The 12760-nt window shown below is 39.8% G+C and overlaps 1 protein-coding gene and 1 long non-coding RNA gene across 2 annotated transcripts; one reads left to right on the top strand and one right to left on the bottom strand.

Annotated features, from left to right (window-relative positions):
• Positions 1-6645: 6645 nt before the first annotated feature.
• Positions 6646-12441, bottom strand: LOC115195346 (tissue factor). Its single transcript, XM_029755124.1, has 6 exons — positions 12317-12441; positions 9929-10037; positions 8800-8993; positions 8385-8569; positions 7659-7833; positions 6646-6964 (listed from the first exon to the last, which is right to left on the bottom strand). Exons 1-6 carry the CDS (start codon positions 12387-12389, stop codon positions 6819-6821), a joined length of 882 nt encoding a protein of 293 aa, XP_029610984.1. The 5' UTR covers positions 12390-12441; the 3' UTR covers positions 6646-6818.
• Positions 11357-12505, top strand: LOC115195347 (uncharacterized). Its single transcript, XR_003878675.1, has 2 exons — positions 11357-12197; positions 12405-12505. It is a non-coding gene; the product is annotated as an uncharacterized LOC115195347 (long non-coding RNA).
• Positions 12506-12760: the final 255 nt, after the last annotated feature.

Genomic DNA, 12760 nt, shown 5'->3' with positions numbered 1-12760 from the left:
ATTCCCAACCAACACAAAGTTGCACATACAGTGGTCTACATACAAAACAGAATAATTTAATGTATACAGTTACAGTAAAAAAAAAGAAAAATATGCTGCATCCTCTGTTCTGTTGCGGTCTGGCCACAGCACCTCATCCACATCACAAGCAATGTTTTCCCTGGCCAAGCAGCGGGGGAAATATCGCCTAGCATGGCGATTCCAGCCATGAAAAGCATCAGCTGCTATATCTCCACATGCGTCTTCCATAGCTTGGAGAAGAGGTATACGCGTTTGTGGATTTCGGTCATACACTTTCCATCTCCAGGCAGAAAAAAAAATTCCTCAATAGGATTGAGAAATGGAGAATATGGAGGGAGATAAACAACTAAAAAGCGTGGGTGGGCAGTGAACCAGTTACGAACCAGAGCAGCCCTGTGGAAACTTACGTTGTCCCAAATGACAACGTACCTGAGCTGCTCTGGGCCATCTACCTGATCTGGTGGAATGAGTGTGTTGTGTAGGGTGTCCAGGAATGTGATCAGATGGGCGGTGTTGTAGGGGCCAAGGGTAGCATGGCGATGGATGATGCCGTGGTGGGTAATCACTGCACACATTGTGATGTTCCCTCCGTGCTGGCCAGGGACTTGAACAATGGCACGCTGGCCGATGATATTCCTTCCCGTCTCTGGTGTTTTTGTGAGGTTGAAGCCAACCTCATCAATGAAGATGAACTGGTGCTCCACTGCAGCCACCTCTAGCTCAAGGACTCTCTGAAACACACATGACAATATCAGAAATAGACATGGAGTGGCCACTATTGTGAAGCACAATCATTATGATTACAATACTGAAATATGTATAATTTATACAGTGTTGAGAGTATGCATCAATTGTGGGATTGTATAGGACTCACTTGCACATAGTTATATCGCAATTCTTTGACTCTTTCTGAATTGCGTTCAAATGGCACCCTGTAGACCTGCATCATCCTGAGATTATTTCTGCGCAAGACACGGTCCAGTGTTGATAAGCTTACCCTATCAATATTTTGAAATATCTCATTGTTTTCTATTATTTTTCTTTGTATTTGCCGTAATGTTATGGCGTTATTTTCTAGGACCATGTTCATGATTTCAGTTTCCTGTTCAGGAGACAGAACACGTTCCCGACCACCTTGTGTTGGTAATCTTTCAGCTCTGCCAAACAAATAGTAAAATACTGTAAATACAAAGTAGGAATACATTTCCCAAATACTTGAAACATACTTTATTTTTACAGTCCTACAGAACAGTCCACAGGCAATACTGTACTACTGTACTCGTTGAGTACTGTATTGATATGCAGTACTGCAATTTTCTAGTGCGAGTAGATTTCTTACCTATTCTCATTTCGGAATGTCCGGATGATCAAATCAAATTTATTTATATAGCCCTTCGTACATCAGCTGATATCTCAAAGTGCTGTACAGAAACCCAGCCTAAAACCCCAAACAGCAAGCAATGCAGGTGAAAGAAGCACGGTGGCTAGGAAAAACTCCCTAGGAAAAACTCCCTAGAAAGGCAAAAACCTAGGAAGAAACCTAGAGGAACCAGGCTATGAGGGGTGGCCAGTCCTCTTCTGGCTGTGCAGGGTGGATATTATAACAGAACATGGTCAAGATGTTAAAATGTTCATAAATGACCAGCATGGTCAAATAATAATAATCATAGTAATTGTCGAGGGTGCAACAAGCACGTCCGGTGAACAGGTCAGGGTTCCATAGCCGCAGGCAGAACAGTTGAAACTGGAGCAGCAGCACGTCCAGGTGGACTGGGGACAGCAAGGAGTCATCATGCCAGGTAGTCCTGAGGCATGGTCCTCGGGCTGATGGATGCTATGATGGATGCTACAGTGTACCTGCTCAAATTTGGCTGTACTCTTTGCCCAGCCTCCCTCATTGTTAGACCATGGTTGACCACATGATCAACCAAAGTGGCTCGGATCTCATCAGAGATTACGGTCCTTGGCCTTCCTCGTCCTCGTCCTTGTCCTTGTCCTCCCCGTCCTCCTCCTCTTACTCTCACTCCTCTGGCTCTGCCTCTGTTTCCAATGTTGGCATCCATTGCTCCAAAACAGAAGAGCTCACCTGTTGCCCTTTTATGCTAAAGCTCTGATTGCTAATTGTAAAACTGTGTGACGGGTGTTTGCCCATGTGATGAGTCAGTGTGCATATTTGAATGGCAATGTGTTCATTGTGAAAACAAAAGATTTTCTGCATGAAAATTGTGCCAAATGCAAAGAATTGTGTGTAGTGTTTTGAAAAAAGTGTGTTTTAGAACTGCAATTTGAGTGTAAAGCAGGAATTGTGCTTGTAGTTTAGCAGAATTGGTTCAGGGGGGTGGTGCATGAGTTACATGTTGTGGTCATTGTGTCTCAAGTACCAGTATTTGTGTGTAAACAATTGAGAAAAACTGTAATGCATTTTCAAGCCTGACATCTTAAAATGAACCTAGCAATCAGGCCTTTCATGTTATATAGTTTATTTATTGAAGTAAAACACAGACAGATGAGGAAACTTCAAATGTAAACGAGTGAGCTATCTAAATGGAGCATACAAAGTCATTTGGAAGTAAATGCAGTGTTTTACAATGACCATCAGGATGTACCCTTTCCAAGCATACTACATGTTTGCAATTTTGGTGACTTGACCTACATTGCATACTCTATGAATTTGACCATAGTGTATGATTTATGGCTTTTACTTTTAAGTATTTGCCTAACTGTTTGTTATAAATATATATTAAATCTCCAGACAATACTATTTACTGATCACTCAAACCTCTAAACCAGGGTTCCCCAACTGGTGGCACGCGGGCCGAATTTGGCCTGTGGGTGTTTTTCTGAGCAAAAGAACAAATAAAAAAATTCTTTTATTTTGTGGACATAATAGACTGTAAAAACACCAGGAAATCAGCTCCTAGTGATTTTAATTTAAGAAATCTGTTCCCAACTATTCCCACGCATAATAGAGAGAAACGTGATCTTATACCAATGTAAGCAAGGTTTGAAATGACTATCTGTTTGGGCTTGTTGTGGTCAATTTACAGTCTTCAAATTATTTGTAATTATGTTCCGACCATCCACTCAAGAAAAGAAATCAGCCCGCGGCTGAATCTAGTTGTTGATCCCTGCTCTACAACATAAATATATATTAAAATGACCTAATGAACAAATAGTACTTCCAGAATGACTACACATAATACATTAGGGATCTTCATAAAAAATTATATATCCTACTAATCATCATTTCCCATATAATTTCGTTTTCAGCCGTCTCCCAAAATCAAGATATATTTTCCCAAAGATAATATCAAGTTAAAAAACGATATAAAACACAATAAAATACGTTGGTAGTGGTAGTGTTATTGGTAGTGGTAGTGTTATTGGTAGTGGTATTGGTAGTGTTATTGGTAGTGGTATTGGTAGTGTTATTGGTAGTGGTATTGGTAGTGGTATTGGTAGTGTTATTGGTAGTGTTAGTGGTATTGGTAGTGGTAGTGTTATTGGTAGTGGTATTGGTAGTGGTATTGGTAGTGTTATTGGTAGTGTTAGTGGTATTGGTAGTGTTGTTGGTAGTGCTATTGGTAGTGGTAGTGCTATTGGTAGTGGTAGTGTTATTGGTAGTGTTATTGGTAGTGGTATTGGTAGTGGTATTGGTAGTGGTATTGGTAGTGTTATTGGTAGTGGTATTGGTAGTGGTATTGGTAGTGTTATTGGTAGTGGTAGTGGTAGTGGTATTGGTAGTGTTGTTGGTAGTGTTATTGGTAGTGGTAGTGGTATTGGTAGTGGTAGTGTTATTGGTAGTGGTAGTGTTATTGGTAGTGTTATTGGTAGTGTTATTGGTAGTGGTATTGGTAGTGTTATTGGTAGTGGTATTGGTAGTGGTATTGTTATTGGTAGTGTTATTGGTAGTGGTAGTGGTATTGGTAGTGGTATTGGTAGTGTTAGTGGTATTGGTAGTGGTATTGGTAGTGGTATTGGTAGTGTTATTGGTAGTGTTAGTGGTATTGGTAGTGTTGTTGGTAGTGCTATTGGTAGTGGTAGTGCTATTGGTAGTGGTAGTGTTATTGGTAGTGTTATTGGTAGTGGTATTGGTAGTGGTATTGGTAGTGTTATTGGTAGTGGTATTGGTAGTGGTAGTGGTATTGGTAGTGTTATTGGTAGTGGTAGTGGTAGTGGTATTGGTAGTGTTGTTGGTAGTGTTATTGGTAGTGGTATTGGTAGTGGTAGTGTTATTGGTAGTGTTATTGGTAGTGGTATTGGTAGTGTTATTGGTAGTGTTATTGGTAGTGGTAGTGTTATTGGTAGTGTTATTGGTAGTGGTATTGGTAGTGTTATTGGTAGTGGTAGTGTTATTGGTAGTGGTATTGGTAGTGGTATTGTTATTGGTAGTGGTATTGGTAGTGGTATTGGTAGTGTTATTGGTAGTGTTATTGGTAGTGGTATTGGTAGTGGTAGTGTTATTGGTAGTGGTATTGGTAGTGGTATTGGTAGTGTTATTGGTAGTGGTATTGGTAGTGGTATTGGTAGTGTTATTGGTAGTGGTATTGGTAGTGGTATTGGTAGTGTTATTGGTAGTGGTAGTGTTATTGGTAGTGTTATTGGTAGTGGTAGTGGTATTGGTAGTGGTATTGGTAGTGGTATTGGTAGTGTTAGTGGTAGTGGTATTGGTAGTGGTATTGGTGGGGTTATTGGTAGTGTTATTGGTAGTGGTAGTGTTATTGGTAGTGTTATTGGTAGTGGTATTGGTAGTGGTAGTGGTAGTGTTATTGGTAGTGGTAGTGGTATTGGTAGTGGTATTGGTAGTGTTATTGGTAGTGGTAGTGGTAGTGGTATTGGTAGTGGTAGTGGTAGTGTTATTGGTAGTGTTATTGGTAGTGGTAGTGTTATTGGTAGTGGTATTGGTATTGGTAGTGTTATTGGTATTGGTATTGGTAGTGTTATTGGTAGTGGTAGTGTTATTGGTAGTGGTATTGGTATTGGTAGTGTTATTGGTATTGGTATTGGTAGTGGTAGTGGTAGTGGTATTGTTATTGGTAGTGGTAGTGGTATTGGTATTGGTAGTGGTAGTGGTATTGGTAGTGGTAGTGGTATTGTTATTGGTAGTGGTAGTGGTATTGGTAGTGGTAGTGTTATTGGTAGTGTTATTGGTAGTGGTAGTGTTATTGGTAGTGTTAGTGGTATTGGTAGTGTTGTTGGTAGTGCTATTGGTAGTGGTAGTGCTATTGGTAGTGGTAGTGTTATTGGTAGTGTTATTGGTAGTGGTATTGGTAGTGGTATTGGTAGTGGTATTGGTAGTGGTATTGGTAGTGTTATTGGTAGTGGTAGTGGTATTGGTAGTGTTATTGGTAGTGGTAGTGGTAGTGGTATTGGTAGTGTTGTTGGTAGTGTTATTGGTAGTGGTAGTGGTATTGGTAGTGGTAGTGTTATTGGTAGTGGTAGTGTTATTGGTAGTGTTATTGGTAGTGGTATTGGTAGTGGTATTGTTATTGGTAGTGTTATTGGTAGTGGTAGTGGTAGTGGTATTGGTAGTGTTAGTGGTATTGGTAGTGGTATTGGTAGTGGTATTGGTAGTGTTATTGGTAGTGTTAGTGGTATTGGTAGTGTTGTTGGTAGTGCTATTGGTAGTGGTAGTGCTATTGGTAGTGTTATTGGTAGTGTTATTGGTAGTGTTATTGGTAGTGGTATTGGTAGTGGTATTGGTAGTGGTATTGGTAGTGTTATTGGTAGTGGTATTGGTAGTGGTAGTGGTATTGGTAGTGGTATTGGTAGTGTTATTGGTAGTGGTATTGGTAGTGTTATTGGTAGTGTTATTGGTAGTGGTAGTGGTATTGGTAGTGGTATTGGTAGTGTTATTGGTAGTGGTAGTGTTATTGGTATTGGTAGTGGTATTGGTAGTGTTATTGGTAGTGTTATTGGTAGTGGTATTGGTAGTGGTAGTGTTATTGGTAGTGTTATTGGTAGTGGTAGTGGTATTGGTAGTGGTAGTGTTATTGGTAGTGGTATTGGTAGTGTTATTGGTAGTGGTATTGGTATTGGTATTGGTAGTGTTATTGGTAGTGGTATTGGTAGTGTTATTGGTAGTGTTATTGGTAGTGGTATTGGTATTGGTATTGGTAGTGGTAGTGGTATTGGTAGTGGTAGTGGTATTGGTAGTGGTATTGGTAGTGTTATTGGTAGTGGTATTGGTAGTGGTAGTGTTATTGGTAGTGTTATTGGTAGTGGTAGTGGTATTGGTAGTGGTATTGGTAGTGGTAGTGTTATTGGTAGTGGTATTGGTAGTGGTAGTGGTAGTGGTAGTGTTATTGGTAGTGTTATTGGTAGTGGTAGTGTTATTGGTAGTGGTAGTGTTATTGGTAGTGGTATTGGTAGTGGTAGTGGTAGTGGTAGTGTTATTGGTAGTGGTATTGGTAGTGTTATTGGTAGTGTTATTGGTATTGGTAGTGGTAGTGTTATTGGTAGTGTTATTGGTAGTGTTATTGGTAGTGGTATTGTTATTGGTAGTGGTAGTGGTATTGTTATTGGTAGTGGTAGTGGTATTGGTAGTGGTAGTGTTATTGGTAGTGTTATTGGTAGTGGTAGTGTTTCTGAAAGCTAATATTCACAGCAGTAGAAGTGCCACTCAACAAATAAAAAGGGAAATATTTGCAGCATTGCACGGAAACAAAATATACACTCCAGTATGTGTAACATATTCCCTGTGCGATTTCACAGCAGAATGTTGACCTGCAGCCTCCATTTCAAAGTCCAGTTTAGCTGTACATAGTGTTCCCAATTGTGTGTCGACGATACATTTTTTACACACTTCTTAGTGGCACTCCTTCTTTCCCAGTTGTGTTGGCTTTCCTTGTGCGTTGGCAGCACACCACTGTGACTACGATAGCCACTACTATGATCGTAATGACGAGGAGGATGAACCCAGCGATAACACCGATTCCAAACTCTGGAGAGAAAACGGGATAGTGGAGTGTTATTGAGCTGCATGATGATTCACATATGCACACACACACAATCACACACGGGCGCACGCACACACACACACACGAGCGCACGTACACACACGAGCGCACACACGCACTCAGGAATTTTTGCAGTGTTGTGAGTCTAAACAAGAGTCAATAATATTTATTTCACCCTTTGCATCCCATACACATCGACTCACTATGACAAATGATAAGCACCTAAAACCCTCTTCTCCTCATCACTCACAGTGAGTAATTCTATATTTGTAATACCAGGTCTTGGCATTAGCTAAGTGTTTGATATTCTCAGTAGCACAGATGCATTTCAACTCCCTTCATTATAATGTCCAACATGAATTATGGAGTAACAGAATATATTAAAACAGGGCCGGATTTCCTTAATGAATGCAGTAACATGCTACTTAACAGATACAAAGCCACCTACAGTACAGTGACAGCACAGGAGGTTGGTGGAACCTTAATTGGGGAGGACGGGCTTGTCCAATGACGGGAGCGGTATAAATGGAATGGTATCATTCCATTTGCTCCGTTCCAGCCATTATTATGAGCTGTCCTCCCCTCACCAGCCACCTGTGAGTGACAGCATCCATTATTATAAGCATGTGATCCCTGTGGGACTTGAACCGATAACCTTGGCATTGCTAGTATACTTACCTTCAAAGAAGGACTTATTGGCACCCGGTGAACACTGTGTTTGACTGAGCTCTCCCAGCTGTTTGTCTGTGCTGCGGGAGGGGATGAAGGCCTGGACGTTGAAGCAGTAGCTCACCCCAGGATCTATATCCCTCCTGTCTAGCTCTATCTCACTGCTGGCAGACATCTTGGTTTTCTAGAGGGACGATTACATAAAGAAGGGCTTGTATTAGCTCTATCTCACTGCTGGCAGACATCTTGGTTTTCTAGAGGGACGATTACATAAAGAAGGGCTTGTATTAGCTCTATCTCACTGCTGGCAGACATCTTGGTTTTCTAGAGGGACGATTACATAAAGAAGGGCTTGTATTAGCTCTGTCTCACAGCTGGCAGAAATCTTGGTTTTCTAGAGGGACGATTACATAAAGAAGGGCTTGTATTATGTCTTCTTCTGTAGTTCAATTTCTATTACTTGTTCAATACTGTTGTAACGTCATTAAAATGGTATATATTAATGACACACATGGAGAGATTTCCCATGCAATATAATCAGAAGTTTCACGTTTGCCAAACTCATATCATCCACTGCATTTTATTTCATTACATTCATTGACTTGCTCCTTTTAAAGGAGCCTACACCATTGAGAAATGTCCTCTATCTCACTGGGTTCAGCCCCAGGCCCTAGAGTACTCTGAGGAACTGTAAATATTACTCTAGTGTAGGTCTGTCCTCCCGTTTGAGCTTACCTTGCCCGTGCTTGTTGCTTTCCCAAAGGTGACTTTGTACTGCAGCTCATCAGCGAAGACATCCCGCATGGTCTTTAGTTTGTTCTGCTCGTTGAACAGGGCTATGGGAGGGTCTTCTACATACAGAGTGATCTTCCTCTTATCTTTGCTCACCTCAATCTTGAACTCAGGTCTGCCTATAAGAGCTGGAAGGGAAATACCATGATACGTTGACATGCTTCCTTGTCACACCTGGCGCCCACTTAGTGACGCTGACATGCTGTTGAACTACAAAATAAAGTATTTTCCCAGTGATTTATAGAAGAACCCTCTTTTCCCAGTGATTTTAAAGAAGAACCAATATTTGACACTGGCATGTGTAAAATATGTCACTGTATGACTGTAGTCAGGTGGTTGTTACAGCTGGAGTACCTACTGTCTTGGTAAGGGGTAAACTCTTCCGAACTGGTGTGGGGGAAATCTGTGAGGTCAGAGTTTACTCTGTGTAGGGGTTCTGAGAGGACATCCGCTGAGTATGTGGCCTTCAGGTCAGTCAGAACGTTGGACAGGTCACACTCAGTCTCCATGGTCCGAATACAGTGTTGGTTCCACTCTCTTATCTGACCAACACTTAAATAGACGTAATGGTAGGGTTATCATTATCTTCAAACATGTTTGTTTTGTTGCATTAGGTCATTCATTGGGTCTGAATTAGCATCTCAAATCAAGTTGTATTCGCCACATGCTTCGTAACCAACAGATGTAAACTAACAGTTAAATGCTTAGTTGAACACTAAGAAAAGTACAAAATTGCAATCTTTCAACTTGAGTTAAAATCTTGATCTCATTGCACCACGTCACACACATTGTACTTCAATTAAACAGAAACTAGTATTCCTTCTCCCTCCTACTGCCCTCCAACACATCAACCTGACTCTTCAAGGTCAGAGACAGTCTCCAACATATCAACCTGACTCTTCAGAGACTGAGTCTCCAACACATCGACCTGACTCTTCAGAGACTGAGTCTCCAACACATCGACCTGACTCTTCAGAGACTGAGTCTCCAACACATCGACCTGACTCTTCAGAGACTGAGTCTCCAACACATCGACCTGACTCTTCAGAGACTGAGTCTCCAACACATCGACCTGACTCTTCAGAGACTGAGTCTCCAACACATCGACCTGACTCTTCAGAGACTGAGTCTCCAACACATCGACCTGACTCTTCAGAGACTGAGTCTCCAACACATTGACCTGACTCTTCAGAGACTGAGTCTGGGAAGAATAGATTAGTGCAGACCTCCCATGATCATGGGATTATTGGCACCGTCTTTTTTATATTTCATGGAGACATTTCATTTCATGAATAGTAGTAGGAAGTAATAAAAGCATTTGGTAATTACCTGATATGTAGGAAACTGAGTTTTTTCAATGTTTAGTTAATAATAATTGAAGTGGCAGATAAATACACTACTTGGCAATTGAATGAAATGATTGGAATTGTTCGGTCTTCCTATAAGTGCAAAACACTGTAATATCAGCATGTAAATGATTTACTTACACAGAATATTCAACAGTGTATGAATAGTTGAAAGGTTTAGGATCCCACATAAGCAGTGTTTTGAAGTTGATAGACAACCAGGAAACGTGCTGCGCCTTGGGATAGTTACCTACATGAAGAACAAGATCAGTTACCTACATGAAGAACAAGATCAGTTAACTACATGAAGAACAAGATCAGTTACCTACATGAAGAACAAGATCAGTTACCTACATGAACAACAAGATCAGTTACCTACATGAACAACAAGATCAGTTACCTACATGAAGAACAAGATCAGTTAACTACATGAACAACAAGATCAGTTACCTACATGAACAACAAGATCAGTTACCTACATGAAGAACAAGATCAGTTACCTACATGAACAACAAGATCAGTTCACTAACTACATGTAATGTTAGACAATGACAATGAGTGAAAGTGAAATAATTAGGACAGTGTGCCTTTGCTTAAGAGCGTCACACGGGACACTCCCTGTACTAAGCCAGCCTGATCCAAGAAGTTGCCAACAAAAAGTTAGGAAATTGTGGCTTTTAAATACAGTATGTGATTTATTCATATAGGCTGGTGTGTTGTTTAGCAACAAAACCAACAGGTGTGCAAAACAGACAGGATTGGCTTAGGTTGTGGACAACATGTAAACTATATTTAGTCTCCTATGTTTATTGAAAACATAAATACATTTGCACAATAAGCACTTGTCTCTCAAATACATCGTTACAGTTGTTGGTTAGCTAGCTAGCGAATTTTTTGACACATTAGCATAGATATGACATCAGTCAAAACACCTCAAAACAAGACATGGTATCAAGAACAACAAGATAAAACTATCTGAATTGAGACACCTGATTCTCCACAAGGCAGTTTCTTGTCATTGACCCGTTTACATGCACACCAATATACCATTATTATTATTATTATTCAGGATACTCAAGTATTCAGTTTCACATGTCATGTGTGTTGTGTGATGTCTCTGTCTGAATGTCAAACAAATTACTTCAAAAAGTAGGTTACCTGAGCATTTCAATCCTCCATAATAATTCCATAATAATGTTTGTTTTTTTGCTGATACTCTGTACTGGACATTGTAGCCTAACATTACTTGCCCCTAATTTAGACAAATTTCTGCTTATAATTTCCGACATTTGGTATGCCCTATTATAATTTCCCACATTTGGTATGCCCTATTATAATTTCCCACATTTGGTATGCCCTATTATAATTTCCCACATTTGGTATGCCCTATTATAATTTCAGACATTTGGTATGCCCTATTATAATTTCAGACATTTGGTATGCCCTATTATAATTTCAGACATTTGGTATGCCCTATTATAATTTCAGACATTTGGTATGCCCTATTATAATTTCAGACATTTGGTATGCCCTATTATAATTTCAGACATTTGGTAGGCCATTTGTTTGTCAGCTATAGTTAGATACATGCAGCTTCTCTTCTGTCATAACTTGTTGCCCCAGAAGATTAAATACAGTAGTGCTCACCAGAATAATGTCTTACATTGATAGAATGAATGCATTAGTAATCTATTTAACACTGCTAAAGTTGTCTGTTTCATTTAGGGACCGGGGGAAAAATGCAAGAACTCCAAAAACAGTGGAAAGATTGATCCTGTGCAAAATGTCCAAATGTCATCAGTTTGACCCGTTTTAAGGAAATTAAAAGCTGAGAAAACGATGAAACACATTTCTGATAAGACTTCAGTTCATCTTGGGTGCATATTTGATCTGGTTGAAATACTGTCTGCTTGCATAACAGTGTTAAAGATAACATGTTACACTCACATTCCTATTTTCTCAAGAGATGCTGAAAGAAAGAAATCATAAGTAGCTCTGGTTAAGAGTGTTTGTTAAATGACTAAAATGTAAAAAATATTTATCCGCTGCTGTTCCCGAGACAAAATTAACCTTTATTGTACCATTTCACTGCAAGAAATATATATTTCTGCAGGAGTTAATATTATATTATACATGTGAGAGGTTATAGGCCTACAGTCATTGTCCAGATTTCAGTTACTATTCCATGTAACCCATATGAATTTAAATTAGGAATTGTCTTGATTTATGGTACAGGGATACTCGTGAGAGGGATTTTAAAAGTGCATGTAAACAGTTTATCCCGAATAAAATCTTCAACGGGATATGAGCTACTATCCCGGATACTGTGCGCATGTAAACATGGTCATTGTTGCTAACCATTTGAACATCCAGAATCACAACAACACATGGACTTCTGCCCCATTGAAGCGTGAGTATCGTATTCGTCATGTAGTCAGCTAAACCCGTATATACTATTTGTCTAGTGTACAGCTTTTAGGTTTGTAGGCTAGTTTTATATTTTAATTGCACGTGATGTTTTTGACTCACCTGAAACACAGTTTGTAAAAAATAGTACAGTACACAATCTCCTACAAAAAGTTGTCCTTTCCATTTTCAACATGTTATATTCCAACAGGTCCGTGTGAAAACAGTAATCCAGTGGAGGTAGAAGTGAAAAGTGACTCGGGTCTCCGCCAGCTACAGTCTGTCAGTGCTTCAACCTGCTGCCTAAAAAAAGAAGAAAAAGACGCGTGTAACTTGCAAATAAGGTTGTGGTTTATTACCGGGTGGGAAGGGCTTCTGATACTAGTGTATGCAACTTGCTTAACTTTTGTGATGACAAAAAACATCGTAGCCTACTGTATTACGAACAAGCTGCTGTATAGCTTCCTGTAAGTAGCCTAGTAAAATGTGTCATTCATTTCAAAAAAGTTGTATGCACATATAGTCAAAGAATAAGTCAAAGAATAATATTACATTTGCGCACAAGCA

Source organism: Salmo trutta, chromosome 6, assembly GCF_901001165.1.
Source record: "Salmo trutta chromosome 6, fSalTru1.1, whole genome shotgun sequence".
NCBI classification, from domain to species: domain Eukaryota; kingdom Metazoa; phylum Chordata; class Actinopteri; order Salmoniformes; family Salmonidae; genus Salmo; species Salmo trutta.
This window is presented reverse-complemented; position numbering and strand designations above follow the sequence as displayed.